General features: G+C 37.7%; 1 protein-coding gene across 10 annotated transcripts in view; it reads right to left on the bottom strand.

The window, feature by feature from the left end:
- LOC128734986 (uncharacterized) overlaps positions 1 to 25,697 on the bottom strand; it is a 109,103-nt gene that overhangs the window by 5,480 nt on the left and 77,926 nt on the right. For all 10 annotated transcript variants that reach the window (XM_053829429.1, XM_053829423.1, XM_053829422.1 and 7 more), the window contains exons 3-4: positions 3,188 to 3,399; positions 2,963 to 3,120 (exon numbers count right to left, since the gene is read on the bottom strand). In XM_053829429.1, the coding sequence (XP_053685404.1) occupies positions 2,963 to 3,120; positions 3,188 to 3,399 (370 nt within the window). The remainder of the gene's footprint in view (positions 1 to 2,962; positions 3,121 to 3,187; positions 3,400 to 25,697) is intronic.

Raw genomic sequence — 25,697 nt, 5'->3', positions numbered from 1 at the left:
CCAGTTTAGCCAGGGATAAACTGTTTTGTAGTTTTGGATGCAGGGCATATTAGTCAAAGTCCTTAAAAAAGAGATCAAACTGAATGCGGTAACTGGCGGGGCATCACGTTACTCTGTATTACTGTCAAAGTACTCTGTAAGGTAATCCTCAACCGGATCCAGCAGGAAATCGACGCTACCCTCCGGCGCCAGCAAGCTGGATTCTGTGCTGACCAATCATATGTAGGCCATATCACAAAGCTCCGCTTTATATTGGAGAAGATCAATAGATTCCAGGACTCTCTTCTGCGGGTGTTCGTTGACTTCGAAAAGGCATTCGACCGACTCAACCACGAAAACATCTTGGGCGCACTTAGCCGTAGAGGAGTTCCGGCTAAGCTAGTCCATCTCATCGAGGCTCAGTACGAGTCGTTTTCGTGCAAGATTTTGCACAACGACATCTTGTCCGACTCTATAAGGGTTACTGTAGGCGTGAGACAGGGCTGCATTTTATCACTGCTTCGGACACACCTTGAGGAAAGGAGCGAATGAGATTTGCAGAGAAGCACTCTTGAGGAATCCGCAACAACAGCGTAGAAGAGGCAGACCCAGAGGCTCACGACGACGCACCTTAGCCAACGACATCCGGGCTGTAGACAAAAACCTGTCCTGACGACAAGTAAAAGCCATAGCGCGTAACCGTCAGCAGTGGAGATCTCTGATTTCATCCTTTTGTTCTGCCGGACCGGCGGACATGGCCACATAAGTTAGTAAGTAAGTAAGCAGGTGATCTCCAGGGGTGCATCTGATCATTTGTCCTCAGTAAGCTACAAAGTTGATGCACTGCGCGCCGTTATCGTTGTTGTCGGTGTGCAGGCTATGAGGCCTGCCGTGTGGCGAATAGCTATCGTACGTTGCCTCTAGCTACGCATTGAACGTTTCATTATTAGGGCCTACCTTGATGGGCAGTGCACGTTGTCGATATTGAAATTGAACAAATGGCTTTCCATCCTAAACGGATATATCGTTTTGCTGAACGCCTTGCAATCCATAACTACATTGCAAATCGCGCTTCCAGCTCGTTGGAGACTCTCCCACACTAGTAGAATTGGGTCTTCCCATTATGAAACTTCCAGGTTACCTTACCTGATTACCTGATCCTAAATTAGGCCACTAGCTCCAGGTCAGATACTGTTTTGAGCTGCTCATAACATATAATGCAGATGCTCACTAGGTTGAGAAAACCATGTTCTGCTTTGCAGCATTTAGGGCTTGCATATTCGTTTTATGCTGATAAATTATTTTTTAGTTTTTCGAAACAAAATCACAGAGTATGCTTAATAATTAAAAGCTTACTGAAAATACCGTTTCATGTCATACACCCATGCATATGTACTAATTGACAAACAGTCTGAGTTGCTGCCATATTTTAGGAAATATTTTTCACCTTCATATTGTAAACCACTTGGTTATTCCATGCTTAACAATATTTATAACGTTTCAAGGATTGGTGGCCACTCATGTGACTAACCCATCAAGTAGTAAAGCGTTATAGAATTGAAATTTCTAATGGAAAATATACTAAAAATCTGCATGAAAAATTAGGTACATCATCTAATCTACAGCACAAGAAAAGCTTACGATGATATCAATAGTTATACGATTGCATTATGAGTTATGGTATGAACACACTGGCGAAAAGGCGCGACATTGCCAAAGCTGTTTTCGTTGGAAAAATACTTATTGGTGAAATAGATGCTGCTCAAATTTTGAGTCAAATCTTCGGCTTCGGCGATTCCTTAGACTACCTTTCCATAGAACAGAGTACGCATAGAATGAACCAATTAGAGCAATGTGTTCAGCCTTTAATCAAGTGTATGACGAATTTGACTTCAATGTTAGTATTAATGTTTTCAGAGATCGACTGAACTTATTTATTTTGTGACAATGTATATAATTTTAAGTCATTCATGTAGACCGCATTGGCGAAGCTAGGAAATTTCCCTGGAAGGGGCCTAGGGGGTATCTTCCAAAAAAATTTCATTACGACTCCGGTAAGCCGGCTGTTACCGATAGCATAGAGTTTCGTAGGGAGGGAAGCGCAGACTTCATGGGGGTCAGCGCAACTACGGACCAGATTTTTACCATGCCAGGAGTACAACGTGCTCACGCATCACATCTTTATTGATTTCAAACCAGCATACTATACAGTCAATCGAGACCAGCTGTGGTAGACAACGAACGAACATGGTTTTCCGGATAAACTGACGCGACTGATAAGAGCTATCATTGAATCGAGTGGAGTTCCTTTAAGACGCGGCGAGGGCTGAGACAAGGTGACGGCTTATCTTGCACGCTATTCAACATCGCTCTTGAGGGGATGATTCGACGAAAACAGTCAGAGTGTACGAGGATTGGGTGAAAAATAAATGCGTCGAAGATTAAATACATGAAAGAAAGAGGCTTAAGGGATATAAATGCGTGCCTTCCATGGACGGTAATTTCTGACGATGGCGAACTAGAAATGGTAGATGAGTTCGTGTATTTGAGACCTGCCGGTGACTGCGGACAAGAACACACTGCCGGACGACAGTGCGACGAAAACAGTTTAACAACTGCACCGCCACCATGAACATAGATCGAGTTGAATTGTTTGAAACAGTAAACAGTCGGAGTGGCTACTAGGCTATTGACGGCTACTGACGACTACAACAATTACGTGTTTGCGATGACCAGTGAAAAAAAAAATACATCTACGCAGTGGGAACATATACGCCGAATATTTTCTGGTTTTTAAATTCCAATGGGAAACATTTCTGGCGGGGGCCTGAAGGATTTTGGAAGGGGCCTGGTCCCCCAGGCACCCTCACTAGCTAAGCCAATGGTAGACCGGGTGTTTGATGAATTATAATTCAATAAATAAATAAATTACGAAGTAAGCTCTATATTAGCAGTACAAAAAAAAAAAAAAGAAAATACGCACTCTGGTTCCTGAAACCCAGCGGGCAGCACATCTCGCTTAACGATTCCATGCGTCACGTTATAAAGCGGTCCATTAGTGATACATTTGACGCTGATTATCTCCTTTCCATTCTGCGGGTCACCCTCGATAATGATTCGGTGGTAGAATACTTTTTTCCCCTGATTGAATAAAGCGAAAACAGATTGTTACAAGGTGAACGTGTCTACCATCAAATGGGACACTTACGGTGAGCTTGTTGACCACTCTGGTAACACCACACTCGTAAATATTGGCGAGTGAAAGATCAAATTGAGCCAACGTATCGTTGATTGTGGGTTTGCACTTTGGATCAGGATAGCCTTTCATGCCCTCCAAGTAGACGGCTGTTTTGGACTCGTTCGTTGGTAGTACCACGTGAGCTCGCATTAGGTCCTCCGAGCAAAGCACCTTATGGGATACTGTTGAAGAAAAATCGAAATAGATCATTAAGAATGATTGATTTGGGCTTAATTTATTCGAGCAATTAGGATTTTTCATGTTCTGGTATTAAAATAAATACAAAAATCAATTTTCGTGGTCACTAATTAACCAACCTAGCTAGCGTTAAAATATAAAAGATCAAACTGGAGCAGTTGGTCACATTTTCAACGTAGTTATTATATTTCTACCGATTCATATTAATGAAAGTCTATTGGCGGTACCATCTCACTTTCGGCATCACTTTGCTGTAATTGGATGGCAATATGTAAAATATAGACATGCAATATGTTTTCTCTTTCGATAATAACAAAATTAAAAAATTATTCAAATTACAAAAATTATCTCACAAAACGAACAAATGTTTTCGGTTTCGATTGATAAATCTCGAGCGAATTATGTCAGTTGGAGAAACAGTCGGAATCAATTTGTCTAGCATTTTTCGCATGACTGATCAGCGTACACAAATTAAATTTACCGCACTGTAGGTGAAAATTGAAATTAAATCTCATTTTATGGAGAAGAGTGCACTAGATTGGTGCGTTGTTTTTTTTCGCAGTCCATTTCCTGCCTATCAACTCGAATCGCCCATCCAGACAGTCAGTGTTCAGGTTAGCAAACGGGGCGTAGAGTGATTGGTTCGATTTCAGCAGCAACAGCGAGCGATCAATGCAAATGGTAATGCATTTCTTGCTGCCGACCGACGTTGGTTTTACCGCTTTCATCTCAAACGTTTTTCGTCTCCGATGAAATATAGCGAATCTTTATAGTCACCACGACAGGTTTCGTATTGCCGGTGATCTAGTACAGTAAACAATAGATTTAAACGAATATATTATTCTGAACTTGGTATTAGGGTAAAGAACGAGTTAAGCAGTGTCACCTATTTTAATCAGTTGAAAATAAATGAGCCGAAAATGCACTTTTTTATTCATATTTTCAAAATCTTTTGATAGGATCATCTTCACAAATCACTTAACCATACATTTGATTCACACAAACACAATTTACTGGGTTTCCGACAAGAAATTTGATGAATTAAAAATTGTTGTCCAAAAACCTACATTTTTCAGCTGCTGAAGGCAATCGCCACCTCGCTACTAACGAATCCATCACATTTTTCAGCACTGATTACAACCACCCTAAAAGTCTATCTAAGGCTTTGTCATTAGCCGAAAGTTTTATTATTTTATAAAAAACTGAAAACAAATTCTGAATTGACGGAACCTGTTCACCAGTAGCAGCAGCTGCAGCAAAACTGATAAACTATCGTGTTGCCAAGACATTGTTTCGGTTCTGGAAATAAGAATTATAGGTTTGAGATTAACTGAAACCTCCAATGGTGAAAACGTGGTTCAATACTTTCAAGAGAAATGTATGTTCATAATTAATTTTTCTTTATTAAAAACAACAGAAAAGACAGCTTTTTTTAATAATTTTCGAAGATTTTCTCAGTGATTTAATGAAGCAACGATGTGTTTCAATGTTATTTGCTTTGACAACACTGTTCTGAGTCGGGCCGTGCGTACTGCTATGTTTACCTCTTTTGTTCTCCCACCATCCTTATGAACAGCGAGTGAGACGTCAAACTCGCAGTTTCCCATAAAAACACTAGAGAATAAAAGAGACGACGAAGTTTGAGGGATTTTTTACGGGGATGTAAAAAAATTCAGATTTCAGGATTGCTTAAAAAAGCACCTTGAGGGTGAAAATATGTTCGGTCTGATCAAAATTAGTTTAACCGCTCCATTTTTTAAAGCGGAAAATCAAAAGTTTAGCACAACAATAGTGTCTTCCAATGGTAACAGCTTGAAGAACTAAAGATAGCAAGAAGATTTGTATGCTGATATCCCCCACTTAGTCAACCCATCGCTTGAAATAAGGTAAAACAATCAGTGACCCGCTTAGACTGCTTAAAACCGGTTCTTTACCCTACTTTCAATTCCTTTTTGAGCGATATAGGTAGAGTAACAATTTCAAAAAAATACAAATCAGGAATTAACGAAAAAATAATTCATATGAATTTTGAAAACTTCTGCCAGAAGTTCTTTATCAAATACATATGCAGAAGTATATTTTGATTTGTACTACTTATTAGATCTAATGCATACACATTTTAGTTCAATTACGAAAAAAATATATTCTTTGAATTCATCGTCATATTATTAACTATAACGATATGTTCTATTTTCTATTGATGCAAAACATCTGAAATAAATACCGTCATCCGGGGCGAGATTGTGCCAAAAAAGCATATATTTTTGTTCTTTGGCTCAGTATACACACAATTTGGGAACTAAGTTGATTTCAAACCTGTCAATATATACTAAATTGTTCAATTAACAACTACCGTAGAGATGGTTTAGTTACAATGAAATCTTGTTTTACTGGAAGTGCATGAACTTTAGCACAATCTCACCCCTTCTAGGGGGTGACATTGTGCCAAAAACATAAAGTTAGGCTAAAAACCTAAGCAGTGAACATTAACATGTTTATATACAGTACACATAAATATCAGTATAAAGTAGTTCATATGGGGCCGTCCATCAACTAAGCGGACTATTAGGGGCAGGGGATCGTCCAAAAACGACGCATCATACAAAAAGTATGAACGAAAATAACCCGGAGAGGTCTGAAATAACTAAAATTGAATTCGAAGTCAATGGACAGCCTTTATATAGCCATTAGCGTTTCTAGGGTTAACAAGAGGGAGATGTGTGAAGGGGTGTATCCTTAGGGGGCATACCTATTTGATCATTTAACAAAAGTAACCATTACTTCGTTCGAGAACCCACGGCCGCAACACATCTAGCCTATCCCACCCCCCTCCCCCCTCCTTAAAACTAGCAGTTTATACACGGTATAATATATTCGTCTTATATTAAAGTGTTTATTCAAAGTATCTGAAATTTCCAGAGAAAAAGTAAAAATTAGTTTAAATTAATTAGCAGACCTATAATGCTGTTTGCTCCAAAATGGATGATGCAATCTAATCTGTCAAAATATTGAGCTCAATAGTGAAGAATGTGAGTGTACTGGTGTATACTGACGTATTTTTGTTGTGTATGTGAAATCCACAAATTGGATCGATCATTATGGCTTTACAAAAATACTTAAATACTTAAATACTTTCTTTGCAGGGTAATTGTCCGACATTCTTGTAACATGCCCTACGTATCGTATCCATTCAGCTTAAGCCACCTTTTGAATACCAGGATCGCCATAGAACTATGCGAGTTCATGCTTCCTCCGCTCCGCCTTCAAACTCCGTTCTCCTGTACGCCGTCAAAGATAGTTGTTCGCACTCGTTTTTTGAAAACTCCAAGCACTCGCCGGCTGGTATTGTATTCAGGGTACACTGTGTACAGGGGCTTAGTCTGTTCGACAGCCATTATTTTTAAATTCCAAAGTAAGCATGAATTCCGCTCATTATACGCCTCCGAATCTCATGGCTCCACCTTTACTAGTGAGTAAAGATAGACAAATTTCCTACAAACTCATCGCCGTCGATCGTTACACTACTGCCCAACCGGTGTCGGTTTAACAGCAGGCGAGAGAGACCACCTTGATGAATTCCTTTGTGCGTTTCGAATGAATTCGACAATCCACCTGAAATGCGGCACTATGTCATATCTGTCCATTGTATATTGAATCAGTTTGATCAGTATTCTGGGGAAACCGTTCGCATCCATGATTTTCAATAGTTCTTTAAGGTCGATGATATCATGTGCGGCTTTAAAGTCAACGAACAAATGGTGTCTGGAAATTCTGTATTCACAGCATATTTGGGCTCTGCCGCATTGTAAATATTTGATCCATTGTTAACCATCCTTCATCCTTCGCCTATCAAAACGCTCCGATTCTATTTTTTCCAGCCGATTTACTGTTCTTTAGCAGCATGATGTCTTGATTTGTTTCACCTATCGGTGGAGCTGACATCTCTTCCCTATTTGTTGCACCGTCGAAATCACTTTTCTCGGCACCGTGATTCTTCGCCTGAATACCATTTAGTTGTTCATCGAATTGCTGCTTCCATCTTTCGGTCACCCGTTCGTCAAAATACTGTGTGTGTTACCCTTACCATAGCACTTGTATGTCCATCTCTGAACATACGAATCGTTTTGAGCTCTTGCAGCACACCTCCTGCATTACTAAAACGTCAAGCTTGCGGTTCTTAAATACCTCGGAGAGCACTCGTGTGCTCCATTGGAAGTTGAGAGATCGGTAGTTCTAGGCTCCGAGTTTCTAATCCATAGTCCATTTTGATCGCATGGGTCTACCGATTGTTCAGTCTGAAGCTCTAAGTTCGAAAGAGGTCTCATTCCCTGTCAGTATACATTGGACACATTCCACGCACTTGTACACCAAGAAATTGGTATTTAAAACTGCATATTTCAACTCATATTTACTGGATATGAACCAGTGATTATTGAACTACAAAGAATACGTAGTTCTCAACACAATCAACATACAGAATGTTTAATAATTAGCACATTGAAGTGTACACATATTAAAACATGGTGGAAAAACCGGTATTTCTGCGATGGTGTCCCGTTACGAAATGTAACTTGTTATACCTACCTAAATAACAATCTAAATCAAAAAGTAAATACTACGTTAGAAAGTACATTGAACAGACATAATTTAAACCTTGTTTAATAACTTAATCACAAACATATTTTTTGCTAGCGGGAGGAAAATGTCAATGAAAGTCGGGTCCTCGTCGTAACGAGACACGCTGGAATGTGTCATTGGCTTCCATCGAGCTTGGTTACCCGATCTCTGCCAAGGTTGTAACTGATGACTAGCTCGGTAGGAATCTTGGTTACAAGGTCGGCTACTCAAAAGTGTACTGAAGGAGACTCACTTCCCAGCAACTTGCCTCGGACTATCAAGCGGACAAAACACCAAATACACATGCATGACAGACATAGGGCTCAGTAAAGGAAACAGTTAGACAAAGCAAATCATTTCAATACTTATTCCTGCACGATTTGAAAGGTGCGGCCGACTGGAACTGCTGGGGTCAACATGACAGGAAAACATGCAGACGTAGCGAGGCAGAGAGTGTGACGTACCTTGGCTGGAACATTGACTAAGATGTGAATCGAGCTTTTCTGGATCCTGACGGTCACTCTATTCACGGCGCTCGTGGACAAAGGAAAGATTCATCGGTTCTGGCATCGAAGAGCAGGGGCCAGACTCTATCAAACCTCCTCGGGCCTTCCTCTCTGAAACGTTCGTCTCTTTCAATGAACACGTGTGACTCGACGATTGCGTTACCAGCACCCGACCACCCAACGGGTGGCCGACGACCAGCACTACTGCTGCTACCGGTGCGTGATTGTTGATTATTTTTGGCAAAATTTTCCTTGCATATTTTGATTCAGAACAAAGAAATCATGCAAAATTTCATTTGCATTTTTCTTAAATGTTCCACCGTGATCCACTGTGACATACATATGAAATGAAACACACTACATTGCAGTACGGTAAGTGGCTGAGATTGGCTGCGCATATCTGTGAACTTTTAAAATAAAGCCCCTTAAAAACTGATTGAAAATTAAACAAAAGCTGGAATAGCTCGAAAACCAAGAAAGGTAGAGCTACACCTCTCTCAGCAAAAAGGTGTATTTTCATAGTATGTTAAACTTCGTGGAGCATCAAAACTGCGTAGAAATCGAAACAACCAGAAAAAATTAGAAAAACTAGTATTAAGGGGATACATTAGTTTGTAGCACTATAACTTCTTAAGAGATAGAAGAACTTTTTCTTCGACAAAAACTCCTCAAATAACATTTTGTACAACTTTTCTCGGGTTTTGTTTATTTTTGGTTTTAGATAAAAAAATTAAATTGATTATTTATTGACCCACCCCCTTAATGCAATTTTTTTGGTATAACAAAAAAGTACTTCAAAAATTAAGAAACTTTTGTGGAGACGCAAATGCGCAATGCTGATGTCCGCCTTTTTTTGAAGCCGTCACACTGTGCGGTGCCGCGTAGGAGTATAGGGTAGAGGATCCATATTTCACTGGCGAAATATAGCTATCAGCCAAAAACCTGGCAAAAATTCAAAAATCAAAATGTCAATGAACCACGTGCTATTTATCATTATTGTATTGTTAGATACTTATAGCATCATATGTCGATCATTTTGAAAACATCTCGATTATTGACAAAATTGTACAGCTATCAAAACCTTACTGTAATTCGCAACGTGATTTTTTTGCAAGTGGTTCGACCAACAAGCTTGAGTTCCTGCTGTGTTTTTGATATTTTTTAGTAACTGCCAAGTAAAAATTCAAGACAAAGGTATGTAGATTACATTTCGATAAAAGTTTACTAATACACGATTATATAAAACCCGTTAGCCAGGCATAAAAGCAGCAACTTTTTGCATTCTTTTTCAAGACATTTTTCTACAAAAAAAGCCTTTTTATTTATGCTCTAATTTCTATCTTTATCGAGTGCTGAACTATAGAGCATATTCCTTGAAACTTCCTTAAAAATTGGATTTTCATACTTAGCTTTTGTTAGTTGCATTTTACAAGAATACATTGTTCTAGGCAATTATCGAAATGCTCAAAACACACGTGTTTTCTGGAGTCCGGAAATCTCTTGGACTTTTACTTGCTAAGTTATCGCATATATAAGCTTTAAATTTCCATAGCTTCACAAGCCTATGGGGTAAAATGAGGTAATGAGGTAGTAAAGCTTAAGTCGAGTATTACAAACTTTTATAGGTGCCGCTTGTGCCCAACCACTACAATAAGAGTACGGCAAGCATACGTTTTATGTTTTTCTTGTTCTTGGCTCGAAACAGGTCCACTTTTTTGTGTTACTTGATAGACACATGGTTTCTTCGGCGAAGTTGCAAGAAAATATAAAGGCAAACAACTTTGATAAAGAAATGGTATTTCTATGTTTATCGAGTGCAAAGCTATGGAGCATTTTCGTTGGAAATTCTTTAAAAATAAGTTTTACTTAATTAGCTTTTGTTTGTTGCATTTTACAACAATAATGGTTCTAGGCGATTATTGTAGGACTCAAAACATATGTTTTTGCAGAAGGTTGCAAATCTCTAGGACCCTCACTTGCAAAATTATCGCTTATCGCTTGAGTCAAGACGAAATTACCTGCGCTATTTTTTTTTTTCAAACTATGCACCATTTAATATCTCGACGGTCATCACTAGGTAGGTTCATAGCACCTTAGTTTAATGAAATTATATCAGACTCCATCGCTTAATTTCTACTGCAAGTAACTATGTGCCGAGGCAGTGAGCGTAAATATATATGCAGAGGACGCTTCCTGATGCTGACGAAGAAACCAATGACCCACGTAACCGCAGAACATATGTTTTATTTCTTCAAATCACATGTTATGCATCAACGGAACCACATTGATTACGCTCTATTTTCCTTTCCATGTGAATCGGAGAATAAGTCACTACCTACCAAGCGAATGCGCGCTTTCTGTGAGGTCGCATTAATAGACCGTCTCTTCACCAGGACCAGACGTCTTCTCCTTGGGATGTAATTAAATGTCGCTGGGTGGAGCATATTTAGTCAGATGTATTGATTATGAAGGCAATCATTACCGTTCGTATCGATACCGGGTCTGTATAATCAAGTTTAGATTTGTTTGAATAGCTGATATTGAATGGGAATTTCTTTTCGAAAATAGGCGTTGACCTTTCACTTTACTAATGATGTGATATGAAATTTAAATCGAAATATGGAATTTCATTATTATATATTGTCAACGCTTTCCAACTTAAAATATATATTTTTTACCTGTGCAGATTTCCAGAAGAGTGTTATTTGGACCACCATACAGAATAATAACCTGGTGGAACCGGCAAATTTATTTCGTATGGCTTGTAGTGTGTTCTCTTTACAAACTAGTTAGCAAAAGCCGACAGTAGGTCAGTGGTGCGAACGGAAAGCTAGTTAGGATGATAAGTAAAAGTAGAACCTGCACATACAGTAATTCGAATGAACTAGAGGAAATCCCGTTTCTCTCTATCGTAGTTACGTACAAGCGTTGCATAATTGGAATTTGCTGTCTGGAGGTAGCTGGTAATGCGATAATTTTTCTCCAGAGAACAAGTCACGCAGGATGCAATATAATTAGAAAGTAGCTTGTGACAACGTATGCCAGTGATGGTCACGTAATATATTTGTAGGTTTTATTTGAATAATAAAATTATACTTACTTGTTGTATTCCCATCTTCATTTAACGTAATAGGCCAAGTTTGTATTGTGGTGATATAAAATTTTCATGTTAATTAATTTGAGTTAATTTGAGTAAAATAAAAAAACACGATTTAATTTACCTGTTGGTGAAAGGAACCTTTGTTATACCATCTCATTTGTCATTTGAGTTAGTATTGGACACATCTTCGGAATATAATTCAACTTTTGGATTATGCAAGGTATCAACAATAGGCATGACGGATTTTACGGCAACTCGACCAGAGGTTGGCATGACTCTCTCGGAATTCAATGAAACTTCGTTTTTGTAAAGAGTTCAAGAAAATAAGTAACTTTGCATACTTAGTTTTCCGGGTATGAAATGGGGAAGGCAAATGAGGAAGCGTCCAACAAAGCTCCAGCCATCCCAAGCCCCTACCTAGCGCCTCTACGTGGCCTTACCCGGTAATGCTCTATTAAGTAGCCAAGTACACGAATTTTGGTAATCTTTCAAAATTTATAGCAGTTTGAATTAAAAGGTTTTCACCAGTGTTGGGCACCGCTAATTCGTTAATTCGCTAACCGACCAATCGAGAAACGCTAGTTATACTTTATAATTTATACTCAGACTAGCCGAATTGTTACTGGGCCATGATTCCAAATAAAATGCCGCTGTTTATTTTAAAATTAATAAACTGTAAAGCATGGATAAAAATCCATTATAATAGGTTTTGATCTTAGGTAAATTAAGAAAAGCCATGTAATAAATGTAAATTACAAATAATTTGTACAGCGATAGATTGCAATGCAAGTTATTGCGATATGTTCAAAAATAAACAGTAACTGTTAATTTGCAGTTTGCGATTAGTGATTAGCGAAATTTCCACGATTATCGAGCAAATTCTATCGGTTAGCGAATTAGCGAATTAGCGGTGCCCAACACTGGTTTTCACGTAAATAAACTACCAATAACAGATACATTTACAACTAAAAAAGAATAGTTTAGAATAATTATGCGTTTCTCGATGACTTTTGATTGAAGGTTGCCTTATCGTGTCCTATTTAGTGAGTTTATTTAAATTAACTAATGCTACCGCATACGCGTGTATAAATTATTAATATAATTCGTTCATTTAGTCAATTATGTTCAGTACTAGCTGATTGCCCGATCTCACTCGGGGCCTTTTTGTCACTCAGTCACTTGTACATCTGTTTTTGTAACGAAAACTCTCATAATACAAGAAATAAAACCATTTTTGCCTTTCTACTATATGAAAATATAGTATAAAGGTATAGGTATCACTCGGAAAACCGAAAATGGAAAGAAGGCCTAGTGGGCCGAATGTCATATACCATTCGACTCAGTTTCGAAAACTGAGCATTTTCTGTGTGTGTGTGTATGTGTGTAACGCTTTTAATCTCACTCACTTTTCTCAGAGATGGCTAGACCGATTTCAATGATCTTAGTGTAAAATGAAAGGACTAGTTGTCCCATAGGTCGCAATTTAATTTCATATTGATCGCACTTTTGGTTAAAAAGTTATATATAAAAATACGAAAAATACGAGACCTCATTTTCTCAGGGGTCCCTTAACCGATTTGAACAAAATTGATTGCAAATAGAAGAAGACTCTTTTATAGCTACAACCTCCAAATTTCATGATGATTGAGCTTTTGGTTCGAAAGTTACATAAAGAAATGTAAAAAAAAGTATATAAAACATATTTTTGTAACATATAAGCATTAATTCAATGAGAAATATGCTGCAGTCTATTATTATTTGAAAATTATCGTTCAGATCAGTTAAACGAGCCAAAGTTATTGAAAATCGGACGCTTCATTCAAAAGATCTTCAAACTCAAACATTTAAGCACCTCACATTAAACCGTTTAAAACGTGTAAAACCAAAATATATCTATCAAGGGTTGATTGTATTCAATGTATGTGTAATGTATGCGTGTATGTATGTGTGTATGTATGTATGTATGTATGTATGAGTGCATGTATGTGTATATGTGTGTATATGTATGTATGTATGAAGTAAGTGTGTACAATTTGCAATTTCGTAATTTGCATTGAAATACAGGAAAAGTGATGAAACATTTTGGACAGACTTTACGCGCAGTCTATTTTGGATATTTAGGGCAACATAAAATGGCAATGTCCAAAAGCAGTGTCCAAAAAACAGTAGCATTGAAAATGCTGATGAGTTATTTCTCCATGTAAATTTAAACAAATTACACACAAATTTTGCGCGTATGGGATCGCTCCAAGGATCGCTCATGTCACTAGCGTTGGATAAACGGTCATTTTTACCATCTTTAAGCATGTTTATAGCGCCGCTGCTTTTGCACTATTTCTTTGATTTCATCTCATTTCCTTAATTTCTAATTTTCTACATATATTAATCAAGTCTGCAAAAATGGCGAGATGGACCAACCATGGTCTTAGCCGTCCTCGAGACAGAACAGAAATATTGTATTGTATCAATAAACTAATAAATGAGGTTTATAAATATTTACGCACCCTACGAAAAACTATATAATTACATATTGCTCGCAACAGGTTCTTGTGAAGTTTCCCGTTATATAAAAAGGAAACTCAAGCAATCAATAGAATTTCGGAAAATCAACAAAACAAATTATTTCGATTTTGTTTTTTTTTGCAGGTTTTCGCATGAAAATAAACGTATATATGAAAACGAAAATAGAATTGGTTTTCACGCTTAAACTTCAAGTAAAAAATGCTTAATTTTTTTGCATGTTTTAAAAAACTTATTTTTCACACCTCCCACCGCCTTTAGTTGCCCAACATCGGAAGGAAAAAAAACTTTATAGATTATATGTAATTGCTTAACAGATATTTGAAAATATAGTGATCTTAATTATAGTTGTTCCTGAGAAATTAAAAAAATAACGATTGTTGCAGTAGAAAGGCCAGGTCATACCGCTAGGTGGATTAATTCAGGTTTTTTTCATTTGAATATTTGAATACTCCCTTTGTCAGTTCCTCTCACGTTGACCCCTAACCACTTGTAAATCTGTCTTCTTCTCGCTAATCATTATAAATCGAAACAAAGCCTTTTTTACGTGTTTGAACCTCACCGTTTTTAATGGCTACCCTATGCCCTCTTTCAGAAATAAAACAACTTGTACAACTGCTATCGTTCTAAATGCAAGAGAAACGCACCCCTTTACCCATTTGAACCTTTCTGTCAGCAACCTTCGGTCATCAACTCCCTCTTTTGTCCTACCGTCACTTATGGGAGAACCGTGCAAACATTTCGGATCTTCACCTTGTTATGACCCCCCCCCTTTGTCAACTCCTTCTGTTATGGTTCCTTCATGTCAAGGAACATGTATGCCAAGTTTGATAAAGACCGGTCAAGGCGTTCCGGAGTTATGGTCTCCCGCCTTATTAGCCCCCCCCCTCTTTGTCAACCCCTGGTACTGATTCCGTGATGTCAAGGATCATGTGTGCCAAGTTTGACAAAGAACGGTCAAAGTGTTTCGGAGTTATTGCTTCCCCCTATTAGGGACCCTCCCCCTCCTTTTTGTTAACCCCTCAGTGTTTCTATTTTGTCAAGGAACATGTGTGCCACGTTTGATGAAGAACCGTCCAGGCATTTTGGAGTTATGGTCTCCCCCTCGCTTATGAATCCCCCTCCCTCTTCTTGTCAAGAGAAGACCCCCCCGCCAGTGCTGACTCCCTTATATCAAAGAATATGTGTGCCAAGTTTGGTGGGGATCCGTCAAGGCGTTCTGGTGGAACATACAAACATACAAACACACAAACATGCTCACGCTCACTTTTATATATAAAGATAGATAGATAGAATTGAAAATATGATGAGAATGATGAATTTTATTTCTTCGTGCAAAATGAATCAAAAGCAGGTGGTGACATATATGTACTTATGTAAAATCACCGTTTAGCAGATCGATATGTCGATTTTTACAACTGCTTGGAACTGCTGTACAACTATCGTAGATAGGTAAAAATCCTCTCTTGTTTTAAATTCTGATAGGTTAATGAAAACTATTGCGCGAAACGTCTCGTGTTTATGTTTATGTTTTATTTGCTGGTAATTAACTAGTTTTAAACGGGACTTCAAGGATATATGGCACTCGGTACATGACAAGAAATGAAATTGACCCGCTCAATTGATAGCCGTGGTTTACGTTGTTCGGTTGTGAAATTTCATTGGACAATTTAAAACTCGACTTTCGTGCTATTCTGAGCGCTGAATAGGACGGGAATAGGCAATTACGAGGAAGCAGTAACATACCCTACCTAAATTTGCCCCAAATGAAGTAGAACTGCCTAATCCATCATATTATGATCCGAATGTGTCGGGAAACTCAAAATCGCCATCTGGAATGGTTTCAAGGTCAACATATCTTAGATTCGATATTTCAAACATTACAAAGTTGTTTGCATATTTTTTTAAAAGCTTCGTCACAAAATGCAAGTATTTTCATGCATTTTAGAAAGAAATTTTTCGCCATTTTCTAAACTTTTTTTCCGTTATTTATACAAATTATTTATTAATAATTATGCAAATTAAATGACAAAAACAGAGAGATTATCTCACACACACCTCAGATTGATCGTTTATCTTACTTGTAGTGATATATTAATAATGCTAACTATTGAAATTAAGCAGTAAACAGGTTTTGATAACGGGGTATGAAATTTCATAAGCTAGGACCTAATGATTTAAGCGAAGATTCACATTAACTGTACCTATATGCAGCTGCTATGATTTACACGGTAAACCACATACTAAATCCGTGATAATAAATATTAAATGCTGTCAATTTAATTCTTCATATATATAAAATTAGTGTTTATATTTAAACATTATGCAATGCCCAGCTCGTAAAAATGCTCCCGGTTGAGTGTCTATCTTTCATGTACACTGTAACTTTTTTGATGTACCTATGTTTTCATTAATTCAAATTCATATTACATCTTGATTACTTTTAACAAATGATCGGAATTTGCACATAAATAGACTCGTTGGCTGATTGCGTTTACTATCTAGCCTCTATCTATCTATCAGTTGCCGAACCTGTTGGCAAATGACAATAAAATTTAACGAATGGCCAATTGAAGCATAAATTGTCCAGCCATAATTCCGACTCCGTATCCCCTCGACGCTGTGCAAATTGCTATACAGACGTGACAAACTAAAATGGCTCTGGAAACAAATTGCATAAGCACGATCTGGCAATGCTCCCATCCGCACGGCAAGCCTCATGTATGATGCAGAGTGGACTAGGCACATGTAGGTACGTACTGCGGACATAAGCGCCAACCTGAAGTACTTAGCGAGAGAAAAGAAAAACTCGTGTGCGCAAAGCGGAAGAGCGTTTCAAAGATTCGAAGATAACAATGTTTTCTAGGTTAAGTTTGTTTTGATTGACGAATTGCTGGAGGCTGAGAAACTGAATTGTTTGCAGCAGAGCTAGACATTGGGATTCGAGTAGAATTGAAGGTGCAATGGGAAGGTTAATCTCCTCAGACAAAATGAAAATAAAGAGTAAACACCTCGTGAAATTTTATACTCATTACCATAATATATATAAGATAAATATCGCTCGAAAGATAGATTCAAGAGATTGGGTGCATACTGCTTCATACAAAAACTAGTGGAGTAAGCTGCATTTGAAGTTGCTCCGATTTTTATCGATACATGTATAAACACTTGTACGCCCAATTAGCTTGGTGAAATAATAAATAGTAGGGAATTGTCGTTATCGTCGGGTCACTGTTATGGTCTGGCCATCCCGATTTTACAGTTTTAGTAACTCATGATATCTATGATACAACCATTGTAAAACTTTTTACTGTGATAGCTAACTTTTCACAATATTGTGAGTTTCAATTGTGAGTACTGAATTCAGTGACTAAATTTTACAAAAAAAAAAGTTTTCCAGGCGCAATGAACTTTTCTTCAAGAAATGATTCATGAAATGCAACTATCGAGATAAATTTTGAAAATGTATGAAGTGTGTTATGCTGCACACGAAGACTATAGAAAAGCCCCCTCCAATAAGGTGTTTGGGAAGGCTAAGGTGAAATAGGTACTAGAAAAGCGCTATTTGTAAAGGTCGGGCCACTTGAAAAGTCATGGTTGGGCCACCATAATTTCAAGCGCAGAAGCGCAATAATCGCTAGAGAATGTCAGTCACGTTAAATGTGATGAAATGAAGCAAAATTAATACGATAAAAACCTAGATTTTTGTTGTTTATTTTTTCATTGTAGTTGTACACTTCGGAAAAGGCGATTGTAGGAATATTGATTTTATAAGATCGCCAAAATTTCGCAAAAATGCAATTAAAAATAGGATATTTGTACCTATATGAGCCGTTGTTCACGGAATTCATTCTTTTCATGTCTCTGTATAGAATTTCAATACGTATGTCTTAGATTTTCTGGGGTGGCCCAACCTGTACAACATGGCCCGACTATAACAACATTTTTTGTCTTCACGTAAATGCCTATAACTTTTTTATTTTTCAAGCAATCAGTTCAAAACATTCCAGAAATATACCTTATTCTTAGACCTTTGCAACGATGTATTTAGATTTTTAAAATTCCTTTTGAAACGAAAGTTATGGGTGAGTTCCAAAACGTGGCCCAACTACGACGACAATCCCTTACCTCCATGATCAAATAATATTATAATCGAGTTTTCCGTAAGCGGGAATGGGAGATAGATAGACCTACATGACATGCAATGTCAAACTCGACTGAATTCCACTTGAAAGATATGTCTAAATCGACAGCATGCCGACATTTCATGGAAAGCTCAATAAGGATGGCATGGTTTTCGATGCTGACATATCCATCGCAACATAACAGCATTGCATATCACTAGTATTTGCAAATATCGTTCCTGCCATTTTATAGCCTTCCGATCTGATCCTTCTGCCAATGCAGGTTCTAAATAATTGCTTGAAAGAACCACCACGATCAAAACAAAACAAAAAAGGGATGGAAAGCAAGAGGGTTGCCCACTAAAATATATACTGTAACGCTTATATGTTTGTTAGAGTAAATGCCATTTGGAAGTACCACAACGTCGTAAATTAGAGTAAACCAAAACAATTACGAGAATCATTATTGTGCAACTTTTTTTTTGCTAAAAGTTATCGTTTATTTATCTATTCAGAACACAAAGAATCATTTCCTCGCGTTTGATGTTATATAATTAATTCATTGAAATAAAGTTAAATTATTCATAAGAAAGCGTTCGGTTATATAATTAATTTAATTATGAAATACACAGTATTTGATTGCTTCTAATTTAGTTCTTTTGCAGCCGAGCAATGGGCTCAATTTCAGTTCACTCAATTCCATTCACTGAATTCTTTCTTTTGTTAAAAGTGCGAATAAATGCAGTAATATAAAAGGCAATAAAGTTAATATCACAAACACGCAATAACGCCGACAACTTTTGCGGAATGAACATTTATTTGTATTATGTAAAGTCCAATCATGAATTTTTTTTATCTATTTTTTATTTATATTCACATGTTTCGCGAACTACGTTGAAGTGTATTTTTATATTCGCATATAATTCAGTAATAGCGTCTAGCCTTTAATTTTTTTGGATTCGAAAATGAAGAGGTGATTGTGCTATTTTTTACAACTGTCATTTAGCAAAAAATTACAAAACGTGTAGAAAAATACAATACGATATCGAATAGTAGAAATATCTAAAGAATTGACGCCAAATTAGAGTAAGATTAGAAATATATATATGTAGATCGAATAGTTAAGTAAAATGAACATCGAATTAGAAGCAAAGCAATGCTGTGGTTGCTAATGTTCCACTTTCGGAACTTGGACCTTCTGATTTTTATTCAACAGTCTTCGCTCGCAGCCAGTTGTTAGAGTACAAGTTAATTGCGGGGCGAGTGATTAAAAAGTACAAGGAAACTCTACAGACTGTTAGCTTTTAGCAAAGTGTAAACCAAGCAATTTACAATTTCAGCCAAACATTTAATCCTCATATATCATAAAAAATAGTGCAAAACAAAAAGGGTCGGTGTACGGGGGGTAATCCCGGCACCCTAAGGGAAATAATCATTTTGTCAGATCTGAGATCAAATATTGCTAATTTTTCTTCACAGAATTAGTGTTTATTCTGTTTTCAATAAGTTATGAAACTGTCAGTGCTTTCGATCGGCTATTTTACAAAATACAGTAAATTTTTGATATTTTTGTTTTAGTCTTGACCATGAAATGCCGTCAAGCATATGAATTAATATTTTTTGAAACGGTGGTTCTAACGGGTGGCAATTAAAATTTTGGATTTTTTTTCACAAGCTGTCAATAAAAGATAATGATACATGAAGAAGATCTGATTTACCGAAATTAAAGATACATTATCCATTTTTGAAAAAAAAATTAGTGTACATTTGAAAACGGTCCGTATTCAGCTGTTGAGCGAAGCTTTCATTTGACGTCGAAACAGGAGCGTTGTACGGCCGTCATGTCAACTTTGCGAATGCATCTCTTGATTCTACCAATCAACTGTTTGCAATTCGTGGCTCTCCAGTTATTTTTGTACACCAAGGAACTCAAAGTCCCGAAGAGATCTTTGATTGGGCGCACTGCGACAGATTTTTCGGGTTGTGGTTTTTGGGTAAAAAGGGGATCGGATGGGTATTCAGGAACGATTGTGTTTTTTTGGCGTAATGCGATGATGCTCTATCCGACCAAAACACGTATTATCCATCTGCTTGATGTTTTTGTAGAAATGGGATCAAAATTTTCTTCAGACATTCGTCTGGTCATCTTCATTGATAACCAAACCAGAGGGCTTGTTGTGGAAGAAACGAGAAAAACACCGATGTCCTTCTGCGTCTATAATTTTGACTGGTCTTCCACTACCTTGCTTGCGAATAGTTGCTGGGCATCTTAGTATATGGTAAAAAGTCGAAGCCGCAACATATTTGCTTTGGCATACATGTTTCTTGACATAAATGAATCAGCACAGGGGGTTGACAAAAGGAGTGAGGTTGCTCAAAAGAGGGGGAGGTCCAAATAAGTAAAATAGGCTGCGATTGTCTTGCATTTGAACTGATAAAAGTTGTACAAGTAGTTGGGCGATAATAAGAGAAAGGGGGTGTAAAAAGATGAGAGGGTCACAACTACGGGGATAGCACAATTGTATAAGGAATTAAGGCTTTGTTTCTTTTTCATTATAAGGAGCTGTGGACAAAAGCGGTGCTGACCGAGTTGATCAGGGGGAGGAGTAGATACGTAGATTTTTCGTATTATGAAAATATCCAAATGTTGTGAAGCCCGCATTTCTGTGGTCCAATTTTCTGCCACGCGCGATTTCGTTCATCATAGTCATCAGTCACGGTCGTCGTTCACGTTCGTCGTTGCAACCCAGCAGTTGATACCTATCATCGCTCGCAAAGATCCGCACTCTTACCCGCATGTGTAAGCGAGGGTGTAAGATGAAGAAGAAAATAAGTAAAGCAGCATCTGTAACCATACATCCTAGTGTGCTGTTCCCACTCACGACCTGTTGACGGTTCATGAGCTTTGGCTTCGTGGGCAGGCTGTGCAGAAAGATTCTATGAGTTTGTACACTGGCGAGTGTGTAAGTAGCAGAATGTATGCACACAATAACAGCAGTTGTTTCTCGTAGGATTGCGTCAGTGGAGTAAGCCTTGGATGCTATACTTCTCACACTCGCTCGCGTAAGATTTTCAACCTCATCGAAAACAAATGTACAAGTGGCTGAAAGAGAAAAGGGTGGTGGCCAGGGATGGCACCTCCTCAGAAGAAAAAAAGAGAAGAGAAAAATTCAAACTGTGCTCAGTCTTCAACGCGATTTATTCTACTCCGTTTCGTTTTAACTGTGCTCTTTCTTGCTGAACGCAGTTGTATGAGCAACCGCACACTGTGAGAATGTTAATACACTTTGAATAAGTTGATGCGATGCGCTGACGTATGACAACTACGGGTAGTTTTAACATGGGTAGTGCGTTGAGAAAAAACGACGATTGTTAGTAGCGGTCATTGCCATCAGAAAAATATTAATCCATTAATGCAGTTGAATCATGATTCTTACATTTAGTATATTCAGTTGAGTTTGGCTGCCCGTGAACGCAACTGCATCATATGGTTAGGCATGTCACAACGGCAACAGTGCGAAAAATGTTATTTAGATATGGCAACATTTGAATTCCCATACATTTGCATCTTGACGCGTACCAACAGGAAAGTCCCATTATAAACAAAGGCAATTCTCCGCTAAGATTCAAAATATAACGACTTTTGATTGTCTTGACGCCTCTGAGTCTATAGTTGCTGTACGCGCACCGGTTGTTTTGTTTCCAGGTTTACTGCTGTAGCTACCGAGAGGACCGGGAGCAAAACCGAAAGTTGCTCATTTAAAGAGCGCATTAAGAAATTTTTCTGCACGTCAGTTTTTCTCATTGTGTTTAGTCTGTTTCTCATTGTGTGGATTTACTTCTCATTTCTGAAAGCAGTTCTGCTCATTGTGTGGAACAAAAAAAGTTGCACTTTTTGCACAATGAGTGAGGAAATAACAAGCCTGGTGGTGGCTTCTGATAAAAGGGGAGGTCCGAATCGCAGTAATCCGCAGTCGGGGGAGAAACTAGTTAACCTGCACTCTAACTTGCTGCAACGCGCAGGTTCCTTGGCTTGGAAAAAGGAAATCAATTACAAACCTAGTAAGTGTTACTCAATGACTTAACTTTGCTTCATCTACACTGCACTTTTATATAATTAAATATGTCGAAAAAATAAAGAAAAAAAAAACAACACTTAAATATGTTAAAACCCTATATCTGTCCCTACAGCCTGTCCCTATAGTAATGGATCTGTCCCTGGGGAATCCAGTTTATCGCAAAAGAGCTGAGTCTGCCAAATTGTCCAGTCCAATAGAGACCTATTGGGCGATAATGAAGCGGAAGTTGAACAAGTAGCGAGCAGTTACTAGCCACATTGGTCAGATGAAGCATTCGTTGAACCGGTTGGCCAAGACCGTGACTGAAAAAGGTGTGTGTCGAATGATGAGCGATATCAAAAGTAAAGTAAAATATTTTTTTCGAAATATCTATGCCTGGTATATTTCAGTTTTTTCATGAAATATAACATAATTACCTTTGTTTTATCCTTAGAAAGTGTTTCGATTAGAAGAATGGTTAAAAGTATCCGAACTTTAAAGTGCTTCATTTCTAAATAATCTAAGCTTTTGCTTTCATCGTTTGGTTTTTGCTCAAAATATTGCTTTATTATTCGTTGAGGATAAACGCGCTTGTTCAGATAATAATTGTTGCATAAAAATCAATGAGCTTCTTTTGAGCGAACTTTTATGAAAGAAATAGTTATTAGCTTGATCTTATGATTTTTACGCTGTTGCCTGTTAGAGGGTTGAATTCTTTAGACTTCTCCGTTTGTTTTATAGCTAATTTTATACTGATCTGACTAGATGAAGTATTCCAGTGACTCGCAGAACAAACAAAATTTGATCGATTTTCGTACCAATGGTTTTATTTGAGGGAAATTTAAACCATTCTAGATTTGAATGGTGGTCGGATTGGTGCATTTCGGTGACTCTTTGCAGAATATAAATTAGTGTGGCTAATGTGTGGCTTAGTCTTCCGAACCTTATGTTTGAGGTGATGAATTGATGCTGGTTTTATGCTGTATACTTCAAATTTTACATATCGCCTAAAACAACAGTCTAACGGTGTCAGATGGCATAGATGTAGTGCTAAGGAACAAAAGGAACAGGAACGAAATCCTCGGTTCTACGGTTCTAGGAACAAAGAAATCCTCGGTTCTACGAACTTTTCATGCAATAAATTGTAACGAAGCAGTACAGGAAGTTCTGCGTTGTGATAGATGATAAAACCTACATCAAGCCTGACAAATTCCGGGATAGGATTACGTTGCTACATCTAAGTTTGCAGTTCCCGACAGTGGTACTTTTTCAAAATGAGGTAAGTGACAGCGTAAATAAACAAATTGAGAGTTATTCTCTCAAGAAACATAGGGTTACCGTTTGCCATTAACCTCGTTTTGAAAAAATAGCCCAGAGGCCGCCATGAGTCACTAAAATTGTATCATTCCTATTGGTCAATCTTTTACTAGACACCAACCACACACAGAAAATTAATTTCAGCTCAAGTACAAATCAAAATATTTCGAGTTAATTTTCATTATCAATTACTACAATCACTTTTACAAAAACTTTTGCGAGATAAATTCGCTTGTAAACAGAAGACGGTCCCGAGACCCCTCAATAGAGTTAAAATGTTATTAAATTCTATCAACTTTATTATATAATGAAACCCTCGTTCGTTTGTGCGCGATATTATTTTCACTCAACATCACACAACCAGAAAATTAGTTGCTCTTATATCAACAACAGTGTTAGGTTAAATAATAAAATTCATTTGAGTATTTGATTATGTGAAGATTATTCTGCAAAATATGCACTGTGCCGTAAAACTTTACAGTTATTGGTCAGTAAAATATTGGTATGAAGTACGTACAGCAGCTAATTACGTTCACCGCTCCAACTTTTTTACTGTTTCCAGCAACAAACGTACTTATACGTGTATCACCTAGGCCACTATTAAGAAAATCGTAAACTCTGGAAATCAGTTGCGTGACGACATGTTAGAATGATCCATCCACATGTGTATCATTAATGCTATGCCCACTCACTGCAGGTCCTACGAGTGAGCTGGAAAGCTGGAACAACCGATTTCAAGATTGTATGGGGAAATGACAAAAAATTACTCAAATTATTACTGCTTATCTTTATGGTCATCAAAGTCACGACGAGCCGCAATTAGTGTAAGATGCTCTTGGCTAGCCGGCACAACATAGTCCAACGACACGGTCCGGTAGTATTAAACTAGCCCTGGTAAGATGGATAAAGGAGACCATCAACCGAGTGTTCATTAAGTGGCACTTAAGCTAATTTTCTCACTCTTTTAAATGAACTCCTTGGAATGAAATACTGAGAATATCCGCTTGTTTGTTTACGGAAGTTTCAGTATCGATCATAATCGTTACGCTTGAGTGAGATGTAATCAGATGTTTAAATGGTCTGGTTATCCATAAATTCACGTTAACACAATAATACGTTTTTCTCAATGAAAAAGATGGATGGGATCTTATACTTTCAGGAACTTGCTATAGAACAAAGCACTTATGTTGCATAGGGCAGTAAAGCAGTTGCATGATGCAAGCGGTCGGCCTATCCAACAAATAAAATCGGTTAAACTCTTTACTGTACAACTGGATGCCTCAGGCCTGGTCATAGAGCGTGATTGCGGCTACCAAGAATTGCATTTTGATGACCTTTCTTTAGTTCTTTATAACGGTGTCTCTGTAATTGGATTCTATGTGAGTAGTTTTCCTATGTGTGCTTATGTAGTTATGTGATGCTGTTAATGGTAAATTACGGTACACAGGTGATTTCTTTGTAAACAAGACAATAAACCACGAGATAGGCTACTTTCGCTTTCTTAAAACATATTTACGAGGCGGATACCAGGTTTGCATACGGTTGTTGCGACTTGTGCATGGGAAACGTTGGCTTTTCAATGGAATGTGAAGACTAATAGCAAACACGTCGCAGTAGGGTAATACAATCGTGAGATTTTTGTTGATATAAGGTACCCTGGGGCAAGTGGGAATACGGGGTAAGTGGGAACGGAGCTCATAACTCTCTTCAGTCTCATTTTCTCCAACCGAACCTTTCTAGAAATGAAAGATACAACTCAAAAGTATGCATTAAAATTATAGATTATTTGTGTAATAACAAGTTACACCCGAAAACTAGTTGTTCATATTGACAAACGACAATCAATAAATGGGTCGAATGCAGATCGACACCGAAAATGACTAAACCAGGCTGACCCAAAAAAGAAGTCCATTAGTACAGTTTATGAGGGAACAAACAGTTTGGTCACATTTTGGTTACACCTCAATGATGTTAATTGAAATTGGAAAGGCAAAGTTGATATAATTAAGCAAACCTGCAACTGGAACTGAAACAATAAAG

The sequence above is a fragment of the Sabethes cyaneus genome, chromosome 2 (genome assembly GCF_943734655.1).
Source record: "Sabethes cyaneus chromosome 2, idSabCyanKW18_F2, whole genome shotgun sequence".
In the NCBI taxonomy this organism is placed as follows: Eukaryota; Metazoa; Arthropoda; class Insecta; order Diptera; family Culicidae; genus Sabethes; species Sabethes cyaneus.
This window is presented reverse-complemented; position numbering and strand designations above follow the sequence as displayed.